An 18585-nucleotide genomic window follows, 5' to 3' on the forward strand; every position below is an offset into this window, starting at 1 on the left:
TTCACTTTTCAGGCCTTGTAATTTTATTTGCATTTCCATAAGACACACACAGACACTTGCTACTTTTTAATACAAAAATTATATGTCCTCATTATAAAAAAATATAAAAATATCCAAAATAAAGAGTGACTTTAAACTTTCCTCTTCAAGGGGAGGCACAAATGTCAACCTCGTGAAAGGTCAGGACTTGTGACCCAGAGTTGGGTTCTTAGGACACTTTCGGAATTTGCTCTGAAGGAAAACTCTTGGCACACACAGGCCTTCTTTTTTGTTCACCGTCTCACGAAACACATACTCATTCACCACTTCTTCATAACCTGTGTCCGTAAAGAGCCGAGCCAGGAATTCTGTAAGGCAAGCAGATCAACAATGCTCACGGTCTCGATGATACTACCACATTTGCTCTGCAGTGGTAAACAGGAGGGCAGGGGTGCCGGAAGGGATTTTTTTTTTAATGTAACAAAAATTCCGCTGCTAAAATTAATAGATTTTTGTTTTGGAAAATAACACACTCCTACTTCTCTTCTTACTCCCAAATAAATAATTTAATTAGAAAAGTTTAAGGACAACTTGGAGTACGGCCACCTTACCCTCTTATTATTGGTCCCCAAATACAAAGTCCAAGTAAAAAGAAACACAATTCCAAACTGGCTATATTCATACAAAGTCTTCATGTGTTCAATGTGTTTACATCAAACACCTCATCTATCTGAACATGATGGAGGAACATCTGTGACCAGAGTGGGGAAACCCATTACTTCTGGGTGATATACCCTAAGGAAAATTTAACCCCAGTAATCCATCTCTACATGTTAAATGAAACAAATAGAATGGCTATGCGGCGAAAATACTCTTATTAGTAAGAGCATTACTCTGCAGAATGTGCTCCGAAGCACTCTGCAGACATCACTGCATCTTCTCAATTATTTACAATTGGTTGACTCAGATTTCATCAATCAGAAACATTAAAACAAATTTTTAATTTTCACCTGACATTTCTATGACTTTGCAGTTTTAATGCTAATCACTCATTTTTTATTTCATTCTAAACCCAAAAGAATATTTCAAGACATGGAAATGTTTGTGAAAATAGAGTTGAAGAAGATAATTATTTTATGGTCCAAATTACTAGGTAGGCTTAAAATTATTTTGGTATAAGACAGAAATAACGATCAGTGTTTGGATGTTTTTATCAAAATGACTTTTGAAAGACGCTTTATAGCAAATTTGTGTACTTAACACCTTTACAGACAAAGGTTTCTTGCCTTTGTGACCTGGGAAGGTAATCTCCAGGCATTATGTAGTCCTACTTGTGTGTGTATGTAAGTTTACTTTTTTTTTTAAGTAATCTCTACATGCAACATGGGGCTTGAACTCATGACCCTGAGATCAAGAGTTGCATGCTCTTCCAACTGAGCCAGCCAGCTTGCCCCTGCCCTACTTGTTTTGTGACTGATCCTGCTCTGCCCTCCCCCTTTTCCAGCACGGTTCCTGGTAGGGTATACACGTGGCATGCCAGAGCCTGTCCATTAACCCAGGCTCGCTAACAAGACACTGTCACCAGAGGAGGCTTGTGAGCTCAGCATGGTCAGAGCTGTGTCCCTGTCGTCCCAGGTGCTGGGTGAGTGGTGTGCCCCGGAGATGGTTCCAGCCAGGACCTTGTGCATGTGCCCTCTGTGTTGCTGGCCCCACCCCCAACCAGTACCACAGTGATAATGCAAGCAAGTAAACAGAAATAAAAGCAAATTTCATTAACCTTACCATCAGTAAAAAAATATGATCTGGTTCCATCTTGTCTAGCGTAAAAGTTTTCTCCAAGTTTGCTGCCAGCTTTAAACCTAAGCATGGCATGATCATACAGCCCATAGTCACGAAACAAGACGCTTTTGCCTGGTTTTAATACCTATGAAACAAAAGCAGCTGGCACTTATATTGACGGCTCAAATAAAACTTACTCAAAATAAAATCTGATTGATTTAGGGGTCAAAATAACTTACATTAGTGATAAGTATGAAAAGAACCAGACTGAACCACCCATAGTTTGAAGGAAAAAGGGCCTCCTGATCAAAGGTATAGCAACACCTGCAGGACCCCATACATTGGAGGGATATTTCTCGAGCACTTACAAGGTCCAGTGTCATACAATTAAAATGCTACTGACACTAAATGAAACAGTCTTATTTTCTTTAAAGCATGTTCTCCCAACATTTTATTAGCCATCTCCTAGTATATGACCCGGCAGTCAAACTGTCTCTTTAAAAAAAAATATGTCATTTTGTCTTCTTACTGATTCCGGCTGGCTTTCCTCATTCTGAGTCTCAGCGTAGGGTTCACTGTGCTACAATTCTGCATAGCTTGCCCACCACGCTAGTAACAGCTGATTGCACGTTGCAGTTTCTCAGACGGGAGGGAGGAAGGAGTGATTATTAGCCTCATGTGAGATGAGGAAACTGACACTACGTAAGGGATTTGTCCACGATTCATACACTGGCCACTAAGTGGGGGGGTCAAGACTCATATTTGGGTCAAAAGGCAGCAAGCATATTGTAGAATCAGAGACATCTGTTCGCCCTGGACCTGGATGGGGGAAGGGGGGAGGTGTTATTCTAATTCTATTCACATTACTGACAAGAAAGAGAGGCTACGGGCGGGTGGGGTGGGGTGGGGGGGTGGGGGGGGTGGTAACTGAGTATTCTTCCCTTGCGCTGTGCTTCTTGGTAGAAGATCCTCAGGCCAGGGCAGTGGTGTAGGGAAGAGGATCAGCGGCAGGCCCAGCTGGGAGTCCCTCACTAAAGCCTTTCAGAGGTAGGTGTCACAGGTTAGGTGTCTCAAAAACTGGGAGGCGGCATCGGCAGGGTGTGGGTATAACCAGCTCTATCTTACAAAGCAAACAGCATATGCTTTTCAGAATAAAAAGAAAGTGGCACGCACTGTGACATTTGCTTTTTATATGAGAATTCTTTCAAACTGCATTAACACTACCAAATAAGAGGGGACTTAACAGAACCTTATTCTGATTCATCAACATCAGTAAGATGATTTTTAAGACATGACATATCCTATTACAATAGATTTTTGACGCAGTTTGACATACTTCCTCTTTTGAATAGAGTATGAAAGATCATCCCTAATACTTCCAAGTGTGCTGCAGATTTTCTCATTTAGTAAATTCTATCAATACAAGCATGCATTTTAAATATTGTCCGTAAAGAGCCTCTTGGATGAATACATCCTATCTTAGCATAGTCTGAAATGCTAAGTTTTAAAAAATGTGAATAATTGTCAAGAAAATTCTGAAAAATTTAATTTATATGAAAAAGACTTATTCTTAATTATAGAAGGAAGGGCTACATGGGACAGCAAAAAGAACACTCACTCAGGAATTTGGAAATCTCGATTCATATCCCAGTTCTTCCATAACTAGTTGAATGACCTTGAACAAGTAATTTCATCCCTGTGTTTTCTCGTCTGTAAAATAGTAAGTTCGATACTAATGCCTCTTTGATCCTGGCACTGTATAGCTAACCAGGCATTTCTCACCGTTATTTTCTTTCATTCTCCAAACAACTCCGAGAAGTAGGGTAGGGTAGGTCTATTATACCCATTTTACAGCAAGTGAGGCTCAGAGTAAAAGTGACTTGCCTGAGGTTTCAAGGCAAGTTGGTGGCATTGGTAGACAAATAGCCAGGTCGTCTGATGACAAATTTGTCTATTTTTACTTGATTATTCTACTCCAGAAATGAGGGAATTCAACTTTAAGGTTGTCTTTCAGTTTAAACTTATGTAGTTTAAAAAATTCTCTGCTGTTAACATTCTACAGTAATTACATCTACCTTACAACAGCTTATTACTGTGGTTGTTCACATAAGGCTTCGAGCTGCCCAAAGGGTGTCTTATTATTGTCAGAGGCTGAGAGATCACTTCTCCTTCTGGTAATTTCCTGATGAAGCACATGATTTCAAATCAACGAGCCAGTCACTATGTATGAGGCAGAGAGCCAGCAATCCACTACTGCTGTGAACTCATTCCAGATCAGCAGAAAAAGATTTCTATTAGGGGGTAAAAACAGAAAGGATTGCTAAAATGCGATGTTACTCAAGAAAGGTTAGAACGGGGGCTGGGGGCCAAGTGTGGACTGAGACAGCTCAACTCAATTAAAATAACACATGTAACATTTCATTACTATTAAAATACAGATAGTATAGTGTATGTTTCCATTTAAATCAAGAACAGGCATATCCTCATCAATACTTGCCTTTGTCAGACTTCTTAATTTTGGTAATCTAATGGTGTCTTACTGGGGTTTTATTTTACATTTCCTGGGTTATCTTTTCATATGTGTGTTCTCTTCAGTAAAACAACTATTGAAGTCTGCCATTCTTCTATTAATTTGCTCGTCTTTCTTACACAGGAATTCCTCACATATTCAGGTCTATAGACTTCAAATTACTTTCCCCAAGTTGTTTTTTAAATTCCTTTGTATTATATTGTCTTTTGAAGAACAGAAACTCCTACTTTTATTACAATCATGTTTATGCTTAGAATGCTTTGGGTCTTGAGAAAATTTTCCCCACTCGGAGGTCATAAGGATTCTTTCCTATATTTTCTTCTGAAAAGCTTAAACTTTTATCTTTTCCATTTAATTCTTTAATTCACCTGAGAATGATTTTTGTAGAGGATGTGAGGAGGATAATTTCACTCTCTCCTGCATGAAGACTCTGGTCCTAGCAGCACTCACTCAACAGTCCTGCTTTTCCCAGTGATCTTCATTGTCACCTCCATCATATAGCAGATTTCCATTTATGCATGGATAGATTTTTAAGCTATCACAGTCAATTTGTCTGTCCCACAGAACAGCATTCTGTCTTAATTACTGCAGCAGTAAGTCCTTATATCTGGTAGGGTATAAATTTCTCCCATCTCATTCTTCTTCAGGAGTGTTCTGACCCTTTGTTCTTTCATGTAAACTTAGAATCAGCTTGTCAATTTCCTCAGGGACAAAACAAAACAAAACACCCTACCAAAAAACCCTGACACAATCAAACAAAAAAACAAATGAAACGTATAATATTAAATGGAAAAGCAAAATTGCACAATGCATGTTACTCTTTTTAGGTGTCTAGCTCAGTGACATTATAAGTATATTACATTCATCTTATACTTTTTTAGTCTTTTAATATTTTCTAATTAGACAATTACATTATATGTAAATAATGAGTTTTGTCTCTCATCCTTATTTTTTCCCCATCTTTTTTTTTTTCCTGTCTTTTTGAGCTGATTAGGACCTCCAGTGTAATGCTGAAAAGAAGTACTGACAGCAGGCACTCTCACTCCCATGAAGTTCTAGATACTCCTTATTCTGTCCCTGTCTCCTACCTCTCCCCAATCCCTGAAACCCTTCATCAGTGAAATCACTGGTATCCACCTCTTTAGAATGTTCCCTTCAGATTCTTGTGCTAACAGACTGTCCCCTGAGGACTCTATTTTCCCCAAAACCTCTCAAGTCAGGGCTGTGTTTTCTCCACTCACCCTTGTACCACTGGGCTTGGAGATGACGTTGGTGTCCTCCATGCTTCTCACTGCTACTTTCTCGTGTACTCTCTCTCCTCCCTAAACCCCCTGGCCCTGAATCTCTTGTCATCAGATTATATCATCTGCTATCCCTTAATGTTACTGTCATCTATTAGTTCCAGGGTCATATCCCTGTTTCATGATTGAATGTATCCTCTGGTTTATTCTCCTGTCCTCAATACTACTCCATTCTTAGTTCTGAGCAATTTCAATATACGTGGGTTGTCCTTCCAAATATGCTGGCCTCTTAATGACTTGAGCTTCTCTCTTCCTAGATCTTGTCCTCCACCCTTCTAGACCACTCACTCCCATGGTAATGTCCACAAGTCTTGTCAACAGCAAAAAGTATAACCCCTCCAGTCTCTCAATGTTATACAAGCCACCCTGGCCAACCCCAAAACCACCTTTCCAGCTCTCTCTAGTTCCCCATCCTTAATCATCCTTTGCCCTCACCTGGACCTTCAAATCAGGTGATCCTACCTTTTCTTCCCTGATGCCCTCTCCTCCCTCTTCACCCAGCTTCAGTTCCATGCCCACTTGTGGGGACATGCTGGGTTCTCATCTGCTCAGATACCATGGGCAGAGAAAGGGGAAGTAAGGAGGAAAAAACCCTTACAAAACCTCACAGAAAGCTGAAATCAACGTAGCAATATCTGAATTTCATTTATTTTTTGACAGAAAGACAGCGAGAGAGGGAACACAAGCAGGGGGAATGGGAGAGGGAGAAGCAGGCTTCCCGCCGAGCAGGGAGCCCAATGCAGGGCTCGATCTCAGGACCCTGGGATCATGACCTGAGCCGAAGGCAGACGCTTAACGACTGAGCCACCCAGGTGCCCCACAATATCTGAATTTCTTAAAAAACATTTAAAACATCTACTTTTTCAACCTGCCAACCGCTCTTTTCTCCCTTTATAAAGCAGACTGACTGAAGCCCCCGACTCACCAAGCAGGTGAGGCTTACAGGCTTTCTAGGCTGTGTGCCCTTGTGCTTTAATGGCCCCCAGGTGAGCTGCGTGCTTACCACGGGTCACCTGTGTTGGTTCCCAAACTTGCTTATGCCAGTTGTACTTAGATTTAGAGTTATATACGAGTACATAAACAATGCAATATGCAAAAATGAGCATTTTGTTTCCTATGAAAAGTACATTCAATACTTTTGGAAAGACTTGATAAAGAAGCACTGAACAAACTGTATCTAATTAGGTGTGGGAGAAGCAAGGAGAAGTCTGGGTAAAAATATAAAAGAATCTGCCCTCACATTACTTTCCAATTGTTTTTAAGTCTTCGCTCCACTTTTAAGATATTTATTTATTTATTTATTTGAGAGAAAGAGCGAGCATGAGCAGGGGGAGGGGCGGGGGAGAAGCAGACTCTCTGCTGAGCAGGGAGCCCAACTCGGGGCTCAATCCCAGGACCCAGGGATCACAACCTGAGGCAAAGGCAGACGCTTAACCAACTGAGCCACCCAGGCACCCTTCACTCTGCTTTTAAGAAACCAAAACTCTACTATATGTGTGGTTTATATAAGAAAAATGATAAACAGCCCCCTACTCAAAGAAAAGGCTGTGGCTCTATATCAAAAGAGTAACAAATGAATATTAATATATTTTAAGTTATATAAAATGTTTAAGGTAAGAATGTACCTTTTTTTTATGATTTCTTGATTTAGTTGATCTTTAAATGAATCAACACTGTTGCCATAGATGTAAGAGAAATTCTACTGTAGTTTATAAAGCAGCTTCATTCATGATCTCACCTGCAACTCTGAGAGACACCCCCATTTTACAGCCAAGGAAACTAAAGCCCAAGGAAGAAGGTGAGGTGATTTGTCTTGAGTCACATGACTTCAGAGTGTCGCTTTACTTCCTGAGTGCTACAGCAGCCTCCTGATGGCCAGTTTGGGTTCTCCCCATTCTAGTAATAATGATGATAGTAACAACAATGGCTGACTTTTAAAGAGCACTTACCACGTTCTAGGCATTGTGCTAAGCATTTTATATATATTTCATATATTTCATGCAATCTAGTATCTCAATATTCTATAGGTAATGAAACTGAGGCTCAGGGAGGTAAAGGAACTTGTTTCAGCAGGGAAGCCAGGTTTTGTCTCTAGGCACTCTGACGCCAGGTGCTTCTTGACTACTGAACCATACCCTCCCCTCACTTTACGGCAGGGAATATCTGCATGTTATTCCATGCATAGAGCCCAGATCATTGCAAAATCATCCTTGCTCCAAGGCAGGCCAAGGTCTGGCTACCAGACAAATCAGAATTTAGGGTGAATGTTTGATGTAGGAGAATCCCTTTCCATACACTAACTACAGGGCCTACACCTAGTGGGAATGAGGAGACTCTGCGAATCTAGACATGAGCCTCACAGGGGAGGTAAGCAAAAAGATCAGGATGTCCAACCTCTCGGCTCCAAATCACTAACCTGGTAAATATTTTGTAAGACAAGGTGCATCTTATCAGGGTGAACAGCAGAGAGTACAAATACCAACATGACAACATCCACAGACTCTGGGGGCACATGTTCCAGAAGGTCATCTTTGGTTAGATCACACTGGAACACCTTGCATCTTTCTGTGTCATATAAAGGATTTTGCTAGAGAAGAGGGGGAAAAAAAAAAAAGAATTTTAATGCAACATCCATGTTGACACACACAGAAAAATACAGCATCAAAAAGAGATCCAATGGAAAAAAATAAAAGGAGACCCTATTTCCACTTGTGCACTGCTGCACAAATATCAAAGATCACTTTATTACTGAGTAAAACTGAGTAATGCAGCATTTGTACCCTAAAGCATGCAGTATTCAATATTGCTATGAGGAGCAAGATTTCATTTTAACAAATCATCTTTGACTGAGAAGAGAACACAAGCTATCACATATTCAAAGCTGAACATTCTAGAAGTACATATTTCTAAAGGAATGATAAGTCAAAACTGACCTGGGCTTCCTTAATCCTCCTTTGAGTCACCCACTACAAGTCTAAATCCTCTGAGAAGTCCTTCCAAATCCACTCATGCAGATGCTCCCATAGTTCTTTGGGGCGTATTTTCCCTTGAGGCAGCAAGCTAAGTAAACCTAACTTTTCTTTTCTTTTTTTTTTGTCACAAGTGTTCCTGTACATGGTGGATGGTGGGTTTAAGAGCATTACAAGAAAAGGTAATATATAAGAGTATCATAAAGAAAGAGTATCATAAAGTATAAATCATTATAAGAGCATTATAAAAAATATTAATTTTTTCTGTAGTGTAAATAAGGACTCAAACACAGATACAAAGGTACTGGATGGGAAGATTCAATATTGAAATGATGTCAATTCCACCAATAATTCCACTTCTAAATCCAATGTGATCTCAACAGAATCCCAATGGATTTCTAGAAACTTGACAAGGCAAATTTTAATTCACCTGGAAGCAAAAATCTTTAGGAAGAGCCAAGTCAATTTTTAAATTGAAGAACAATGAAGGAGGAGGTACACTACCAACATCAAAGCATATTACAAAATGTAGTACTAACACAATGAGATTTGGGGCGCCTGGGAGGCTCAGTCGTTAAGCGTCTGCCTTCGGCTCAGGTCGTGATCCCAGGGTCCTGGGATCGAGCCCCGCATCGGGCTCCCTGCTCAGCAGGAAGCCTGCTTCTCCCTCTCCCACTCCCCTGCTTGTGTTCCCTCTCTTGCTGTCTCTCTGTCAAATAAATAAATAATCCTAAAAATAAATAAATAAATAAATAAATAAATAAATAAATAAAACAATGAGGTTTGAGAATGGGGACAAATAAATCACTGAGACAGAACAGAGTCCCCAAAACAGACCCCCTCTATATAGAGGAGTTTAGTATTGCATATGACAAAAGACAGGTGACAAAGATGACAAATATAGCAAAAAACGTAGATAATAAAGGTGACAATTGTCAGGGAAGAAAAATGAATTTCTTATTCAATTTATTGTGTTTGAACAACTAGTTCTATACTTGTGTTAAAGGATGATTGGTTACCCAGATGAATCAGAGGTCTTCTGGTTTCAGTTCAAAGATGTAAAGAGGTATAAAAATGTAGCTCCCATCCTTATAATAAGAAAAACGATGGACAGAGAGCAAAGTAATGATTTTTTTGGGAACCTATCAAAGAACAGAGGCCAAAAAACCACCAGCTACCCCAAAATATGGAGACGGACAAGTGCCTTCCAGGAGAGACAGGACCTAAGCATCTGCTTACCTGAGGCAGAAGCCTCCAGACTGGAAAGACAAAACTAGAAATTTGACAAATTGCTGGAGACTGAGTATAGATGTTATAGTGTGAAGCCCCTGGGGGCTGAATTAATAGGGGTATTCCCATCCTTTTGTAGGTGTTTCCTCTAGGAACATCATGGGGCTCTCACAGAGAGGATGGTGCTTCACCTTGGTGCTGGCCTTTCTCATCTCCTTTAAGGAAGAAAAGATTTAAAATGCAGGGGAAAGGTCATCTGAGGCCTATAGACTTAGAGTACTGGTGGAATACCACTGCCACTGGGGGAAGGAAACTACTCTGCTGAGACCTAGTTCTCATTTTTTTTTTAGGTTTACTTATTTATTTTTTTTAGTACTCTCTACACCCAATGTGGGGCTCAAACTCACAACCCCAGGATCAGGAGATGTATGCTCTTCTGACTGAGCCAGCCAGGTGCCCCAAACCTAGTCTTAATCTGGAGAGAGAATGGCCGCAACACCAGAAAGGAAGACACCGGTACACACCTCCTGAGGGAGGGAAGGGACAGAATCTAGTCCTGGAGCAGCAGACATACTTGTGAAGACCACACTCCTGAGACACGGGCCCACTATGCAGTCCAGAAACTGAGAATCAGAGCATTAGACAACAATCCCTTCTCCCACACCTTACCAACAAGTGTCCAGTGCTAATAACCACAGTGGACCGGGTGGGAAAGCTGCAAGAGCGACGGTACAAAGAGAAGACACAAAGTCAAAAGGGGAGACATGAACCAAGTCACCAGAGGAGTCTGAAGTCTCTGGTGTCCATAACAACAACAAACCTCACAGATAACTATAGCAACAGGAGATTTCAAACACTGCTCAACTCCTGTCTAGATTATTACAAATCCTTATTACCTCGGTATCCACTGCCCTATATAACGTATCTGGCTTTCAGCAAAAAACTACAAGGCATACCAAAAGGCAAGAAAAAACAGTCTGAAGAGACAAAGTAATCATCAGAACCAGACTCAAATATGACATAGATAGAGGAACTAAAAGTTCGGGCATTTAAAATAACTGTGATTAATACGTTAAAGACTCTAATGAAAAAGACAAAATTCAAGATCAGATAGGTAATTTCAGCAGAGAAACAGAAACTACAAAAAGAATCAACCACACATACTAAAAACCAGAAACATAGTAACAAAAATGAAGAATGCTTCTGAAAGGCTCATCAAAGCTTGCTGCTTAAGAAGGAATCTGTGAGCTTGATGATAATCAGGATGAAAGAAATAATACAAACTGAAAATGCAAAGAGAAAAAAAAAGCTTAAAAAAAAAACCCCCAAAAAACCCCCAAACACCATCCAAGAGCCGTAGGACAATAGCAAGTAGTGTAACATATATGTAATTAGAATCTCAGAAGAAGAGAGAACAGAGCTGAAGAAATAATGGCCAAAATTTTTCCAGATTAATTAAAAAACATAATAACCAAAACTTAAAAAAAAATATACATTTACAGAACTCCTAAACCAGACAGAAAACCTTAGAACCTTGAAAGGAAAAGATTAATAAATTTGCACATAATTTAGATTCTGTCAAAAGACAATACCACAAATGCTAACTAGAATGTCTGCAAAAAAATCTAACAGAATATTCAGAATGCACTCTAAAGATAAGAAAATGACAGAAAAATGAGCGAAGGTTATGAACAGACAAGTCATACTATCACGCAAACGCCACCTGAGGGTTCTTCTGCGTTCTGTTTACTGCTCAATCCCAGTGCGTACAACCGGCACATACGAGGCTCTCAATAAATGTGTGTGGGATAAGGGGACTCACGATCTGGAGGAAAACTAATGCTGATTTACATATGGAAGGAATAAACAAATTACAATAGGGAGTATTACTTTTTGCCCGTAAGACTGGGAGATGTAAAAAAGACTGATAGCAAATGGCGAGGGTGGGGGCACCTGAACTGCTCAGTCGTTTAAGCATCTGTCTTACAGCTCAGGTTATGATCTCAGGGTCCTGGGATTGAGCCCTACTCCCCGCCCCCCCCCCCCCCCCCCCGCTCAGTGGGGAGCCCGCTTCTTCTCCGCCTCCATGCCCCCCCACCTCCACTTGTGCCTGTACACTCTGTCAAATAAATAAAATTAAAAAAAAAGATGGTGAGGGCGTAGACAGAATGGTAGCTATATGTTAAAACTTATATATTAAATTTTTTTTTTTAAAGATTTTATTTATTTATTTGAGAGAGAGAATGAGAGACAGAGAGCACGAAAGGGAAGAGGGTCAGAGGGAGAAGAAGACCCCCAGCTGAGCAGGGAGCCCGATGTGGGACTCGATCCCGGGACTCCAGGATCAAGACCCGAGCCGAAGGCAGTTGCTTAACCAACTGAGCCACCCAGGCGCCCTATTAAATTTTAAAATATATATTTGAAATATTGAAACTTAAATGTGTATGCTTTCTCTCCAAGGAATTCTTCCATCACTATAGAGAAAAGTGTACACACGTGTTTTGGGGAGCAGTGCATAATGCTTATTACATTAACCCTATTTGTAAGAGTGAAAAATTAGAAATGATTTAAACAAACATCAACAGGGTAATGGTTAAAGTATGGTATATCCATCCTATGGAATACTACAACAGATAGAATATGGTAGACCTACATGTACTAAGATAAACTCTACAAGATAAGATGTGGAGTGAAGAAAGCAAGTTATAGTACAATGTGATGCTACTATTAAAGAAACTTTTAGGGGAGCCTCGGTGGCTCAGTTGGTTGAGTGTCTGACTCTTGATTTTGGCTCAGGTCATGATCCTGGGGGGTCATGGGATTAGTAACACACCTGACTCCATGCTCAGTGTGAAGTCAGCTTGTCCCTCTCCTTCCTCATCTGCCTCTGCCCTCACCCTCCCCTGCACACTTTCTTTCTCTCTAAAATAAGTACATAAAGAAAATCTTTAAAAACAACAACAAAACTTCTAATGGATGCTAAAACTGTGAAAGGTTGATGGAAAATTAAGTATTTGCCGAAGTATCCCCCATGTATTTGTTAATGGCAAAAGGTAAATATTTGTAACCCTTAGGAAGGTACCTTTTAGGTAGGAACTAGGTAGTTACTACCTTAACCCAGCGATCAAAACTAAAGCTAGCATCACTTATAGTGAGGTTAGCAGACATTAATGCCTCCGGACAGGATGTAATATCAAAGATACAACATCACCTATTATAGTATTTTTCCCAAAAATATTTTACCTGATTTAAATCTAACTTCTAGTTTACAGGAAATACAGGGGATAAAGAAACAAGTTGAACAATGATACGAATAAACAATGAGACCAATCTGGAATGTGGGACCGCACTACAGAAAATGGCTTGCTCTTCAAAAACTCAATGCCAGTGGAGAAAAGGTCAAGGGGAAGGGCAGGAATGTTTTAGGCTAAGGAGATTTAAGGTACATTAAGAAGTACAAGATGTAGTCCTGACACCTGGGACTATTTGAGTAAATCTGAATCTGTAGTGGGTATTAATGACATTAGGGGATTACAGTTACTTTTGTTAGATATAATAATAAGTGTATTGCACTCATACAGGAAAAACCCTTATTTTTTTGAATATGTAGGAAGACATATTTAGTAGAAAAGTGTCGTGACACCTATACTTTAAAATAGTTCAGCAGGAGCACCTAGGTGGCTCAGTCAGTTAGGTGTCCAACTCTTGATTTCAGCTCAGATCATGATCCAGGGTCATTGAGATCAAGCCCCTTGTAGTGCTCCGCACTCAGCACAGTCTGCTTAAGCTCTCTCTCCCTCTGCCCCTCCCCCACTGGTGTGGGCGTGTGCTCTCGCTCTCTCTAAATGAATAAATAAGTAAAATCTTTAAAATAGTTCAGCAAAGAAGTCAGTCTATAAGGCAAATGTGGTGAAATGCTGGCAATCAGTAAATCTGGGTATAAGTATCTAGGTGTCATTTTGGTAATTCTTTCTACTTTTCTGAATAAAGCTATGTTTTTGTGGATACTATATTTGTAAGGGGAAAGATTTATGCGATCTGAAGAGAAACCAGAGTGTGTGGATACTATATTTGTATGTAAACAGGAAAAACACATTCATGGTGATCACAGCTGGTTAGCTTCAAAGAGAGGACAGGAATTAGGCAAATGGGTACAGAGGGCAGGTCAGAGAAATCTAAGAAAATAGCAACACAACAGAATACATGGATGGAGCACCAACCTTGACATATTCAACTGCTCTTGGAGAAAAATCACAGGCATAGGCAAAGATATTCAGATCTTCTAAAAGTGGGAATAAACAGTTCCCAACACCGCAGCCAGCTTCAAGTATAGTCAATTTTTGATCTTCAAACTGAGGAAAGAGAACCCAAAATCATAGTACGCTACATTTGCATCACAGAGAAACAGAGCAAACTACGTCTCAGAACACGAGAGACAAGGTCTCTGCCCCCAGGAAGCTGACAATAAACAAGTGAACTGATAACCTAAAGCTAATACGGACACCTCACTTGTCCAACACTGGGTAGTGTGGTATGGTGAAAACACAGCAGAACAGCCAACAGAACAGGCTCTGGGACTAAACTGCTTGCACTCAAATCTCTCCCTTCACCCATGTTCTGTCACTGGACAAATCACTGGAACAGCTCTGTGCCTCACTTCTACCAGCAAGTGGGGATAATCATGATGCCTACCTCAACAGTGTTATTATAAGGCTTAAATTACAGAACACATTTAAAGTTCTAGAAAAGGGCCATGGTAAAGTGTTAATCATCCTTATTATGAAGCTGCATCTGTCACTGAAGTCACCCAGTATGAAATTAATATTTACGACTTTCAGACTGGCTTTGAGAAATAAAATGTCTACTAAAGCTCTCTTTCCTATGGATTATATAACCCAGGAACTAGCAAACTACCTAAAACCAGTGTATTTCTAAGGAACAAGGCATTCTGACAGGCTTCGTAAATTTTCTACCTCACATTCCCCACAGGAATGCAATAAACACTCCTCTTCACATTTTAAATGAAAAACAACTCAAATAAGGTGCAATATTAGTTTACCTCTCTACATGATCTGAGCTCTTCAAACTCTCTGGTGGTCCAGTGTCTATCTTTGAAGAAGTTAGTACTATTTCTTTTGTAAAAAAGGTCCCAGTTCTTCTGAGCCTCTTTTTCCAGTTTTTGCTGCTTAAAATCAGACACCAAAGCTTGATCCCTTTTCAGTTTCTCCTCTTCTTCAGAGCTGAGAATCCTTGCCTGCAGCCCTTTCCTTTGCAAAGAAGCCATCTCCTAAATTGATGGTAATATATTTAACACTGCTGAAGATAATCCATCCTTGAATAACCTGAGGAATCCAAGCTGATACTGCAGACATAGGCAGGGTTTTTCAGATGTGGTTTCTCAGGCTGGGTTCAAGCCTCAGACAGCATTGGACACTTTGCAGGAAAAAAGAGGAGATTCCGGTTAGTGGTTCTAGAACAGTTTTTTTTTTTTTTTAAGATTTTATTTATTTATTTGAGAGAGTGTGAGCGGGGGTGGGGGGGTGGGGGGAGCGGGAAGTGGTCAGAGGGAGAAGCAGGCTCCCTGAAGCCAGACATGGGACTCCATCCTGGAACTCCGGGATCGTGACCCGAGCTGAAGGCAGTCGCTTAACGAACTGAGCCACCCAGGCGCCCTAGAACAGTTTTTAAGACGCTGGGTTAGTGGTTCTAGAACAGTTCTTTCACCAAACAGTTCAATTCACCACTTACTAGACGCTGACTCTACACAAAACCCGGCCCACTACACAAGAGGTCGGTCACAAAGACCAAGACATAGTCCCCACCTTCCGAGGGCTTGCTTACATTCAGTGGCCAGCACTCTCACGCACCAAACTCTAGTTCAAACCAGAACAAGTCAACTATTATATCGGTTTAGTTCAGAAAAAGGACACGCCCAAGAATTGACTGAGAAAACACTCATCAATTTTCAGGGCCTGTGGAAGGGGCGACTTATGACAATCACGAGAGCTCCTTGAACTGGTGATGGGTGGTCAAGTGGAGTCATCCCTTCCCAAGGATCAGAGACTCACTTTGGGGGGGGGATTAGGAGCTAAGCCCTGCGGCCCCAGTCTCTGATCGCACTCGCAAGAAGCTGTCTCACGAACCAGAGGGGGCGTCTCATTCCAGGGGCCGAGGCTCTTGCTTCTCCATCAACGCGCGAAGAAGAGGCCAATGACGCGCAGGGCAGGATCCGTCGCGCTCAGGGCGTTCGGGAGACACTAGGCCGCCCCGGCCGCCAGGGCCTGCGGAGAGCCGGCCACACTGGCTCTCGGGCCCCTGTTCATCTAGTTCGCCGCGCTCGGGCTCACCGTCATCAGTTCTTACATTCACCTCGACGGGTAGGGCCGGACGCACTCAGCCCTCAGCCCGGCCCCGGGCTCGGAAGCCGAGTCGGGGAGCCGCCGCGCGGGGACAAACTCGCCTCGAGGACCTCTCCCGGCGGAATCCTTTGCCCTGGCACCGCCCCCGCCATTTCCGCCACTAAGCCAGAGGTCCCTCCCCGACGCCGGAAGTCCGCGGCCCTGCTTCCGCGCAGTCCTCCCCCACCCCGCCGCGGAGAAGAGGATCTGCTTCCGGCCCCGGGTGGCCGCCGGCTGGGCTCGCCGTGCGCTGCGGAGCGCTGTCCAGGGAGCGTCGTTCCCCCGGACGCTGGCGCGGGAAGCGGGGGCCGCGGCCGCGCCAGGAGAGTGCCGGTCCGGACGCGAGGCTCGTGCGGGGCCATGAACGGGACCGCGAACCCGCTGCTGGACCGCGAGGAGCATTGCTTGCGGCTCGGGGAGAGCTTCGAGAAGCGGCCGCGGGCCTCTTTCCACACCATTCGCTGTAAGCCAGAGCTTCCCTCTGTTCCCTTCGGCCGCTGCGCCCTCCTCTTGCCAACCCGACTCCGTCCTCTTCCCTCGGCCCTCCAAAGCCCAGGAACCCCTGCCTACGTCAGCTCCCTTCTCTCTTACCCCAAGATCCTCCCGGGACCTCGATTCCCCCCCCCCCGCCTTCCAGCTCACTCCCAAACCAAACCTTTCGCCACTCCCAACTATCCTTCTGTCTTGTGATCCCACATACTTCTTCCGAAGGCTATTGGCCCCTTTCTTTTTCGTCCGCCCACCCAGCCCTTTAAGCGAAACTCACCCCTCTTTATTACCGAAAGACTGTGACCCCACGTCAGACTCCAGTTCTCCGTCTAATCCATCCCCCTTTCTGATGACCCTACAGGGTCCTCCACGTTTGAAGGACTCTTCCCGTTTGCTCAGGAGTCTCATCGACTCCCTCCTATTCCATCCTCTTCTTCCCTGTCTTCATTAGCCTTCTTTCCTCGTTCGTCTTTGTTCTGGTCACCCTGAGTTTGCGCTTCATCCCCTCGGCAGCCAAAGAATCCGCATCCTCTGTGCATTCCATCAGTCTTCCCCCTCCAGCTTTCCGTGCCTCGTTTGACTCTGCTGTCTTTTGAGGTCACCTATACAACCCAGACTTTAACTCAGTCCCAAGTCTCATGTGGGTGAAGAATAAAATTAGAATTCGTGAGCCTGGAATAAGTTAAAGCTTGAGCTATCTTTGGAAGCAGAGGAGAGGAGGCATAATGTCCAAATAGTCATTATGCTGGACCTTCCTTTTCTACGTGATTACAGACTCTGTTGAGGGAGGGCACGTCCACTCTATGTCCTGGGTAAAGTTTTGGCTGTTCAGAATGGGCTGACTGATCATCCCTGTGTGATTCACAAGCTCCTGGTTTCCCGTCTTGGTAGTACTAATTGCTGGTTAAGACTTGTTTTTGTCGAAGGAGCTAATAAATGTGACTCAACACATTGGAAGAGGGCGTGTTAGATAATGAAGTTCCATCTTTCTGTGGTCACTTGCCATTAACATTACTATGTCTCCTACTGAGAGCAGATCAGCTCTTTCAGAGGGAGGATATTGGGAATGTGATAAGGGCATCATTTCCCGAGCAGTTTCCTAAGTTGATGGTTTCGTAGCGTGAAGGGCAGTGTGGAATTTGGGACGCTTCACATATGCACCTGACCTGCAGTTTGAGGCCAGTGTATGTCAAAATGGAGGAAGATGGCTGTTCATGTTGTACTTCAGCAGCAGTTGAGAGATATGGGCAGGATTAACCTTTGGAGGTACAGTTCAACCATCTTTCACAAGAGTATTTTTGTTAAATCTATGGAACTTGAGTGTGGCAAATCCTAATTTTGAGTTTCTATGCAAAATGAAATCAGCTTATGTGGTATCATGGCCTTTCATGTTTCATATAGGGTTTAACAATCACAGAATCTTCTTAATATGCTCTGTTGCTTTTGATCCTGTACACAACAACCCTGATAAAACACCTTACGGATAATAAGGCATTAATTTTCATCTGTCACTTGGGAGAAGGGAGCATCTTTGCTTAATGAAATGGTATATGAGTTCTAGCTTTTTTATTCTTCAAAATAATCCAGTGGGGATGGGAGGAAAAGTATGTGGGAGGTATAGATAAAACAAGATTGTCCCTGAGTTGGTAATTATTGAGGTTGGGTGATAGTACACAGGGGCTCATTGTACTATTCTCTTTGCTTTTGTATATGCAGGGTTTTCCACAATGAAATAGTTTTTTTTTTTTAATTCTAAATTTGTATTTTCCATTTATCTGAAGTAACAAAAAAATTTAAATTTTTTTTTTTTTAAAGATTTTATTTATTTGACAGAGAGAGACAACACAAGCAGGGGGAGTGGGAGAGGGAGAAGCAGGCTTCCTGCGGAGCAGAGAGCCCGATGCGGGGCT

General features: G+C 42.3%; 2 protein-coding genes across 8 annotated transcripts in view; one reads left to right on the forward strand and one right to left on the reverse strand.

The window, feature by feature from the left end:
• On the reverse strand, positions 1-17066 carry METTL6 (methyltransferase 6, tRNA N3-cytidine). 7 transcript variants are annotated; one of them, XM_078071927.1, is made up of 6 exons: positions 16953-17066; positions 14848-15221; positions 14009-14140; positions 8006-8176; positions 1762-1903; positions 1-347 (listed from the first exon to the last, which is right to left on the reverse strand). In XM_078071927.1, exons 2-6 carry the CDS (start codon positions 15070-15072, stop codon positions 181-183), a joined length of 837 nt encoding a protein of 278 aa, XP_077928053.1. In that variant the 5' UTR covers positions 15073-15221; positions 16953-17066; the 3' UTR covers positions 1-180. The 7 variants fall into 7 exon arrangements, with proteins under 7 accessions (XP_077928053.1, XP_035948432.2, XP_035948433.2 ...); XM_036092539.2 differs by lacking the exon at positions 16953-17066 and adding an exon at positions 16158-16306; XM_036092540.2 differs by lacking the exon at positions 16953-17066 and adding an exon at positions 16152-16306.
• The window catches only part of EAF1 (ELL associated factor 1), a 14559-nt gene continuing 12340 nt past the window's right edge, over positions 16367-18585 (forward strand). The window contains exon 1 of the mRNA XM_036092561.2: positions 16367-16649. Coding sequence (XP_035948454.2) covers positions 16547-16649 — 103 coding nt within the window. The 5' untranslated portion in view covers positions 16367-16546. The remainder of the gene's footprint in view (positions 16650-18585) is intronic.

This window comes from Halichoerus grypus, chromosome 1 (assembly GCF_964656455.1).
Source record: "Halichoerus grypus chromosome 1, mHalGry1.hap1.1, whole genome shotgun sequence".
Classification (NCBI taxonomy): Eukaryota; Metazoa; Chordata; class Mammalia; order Carnivora; family Phocidae; genus Halichoerus; species Halichoerus grypus.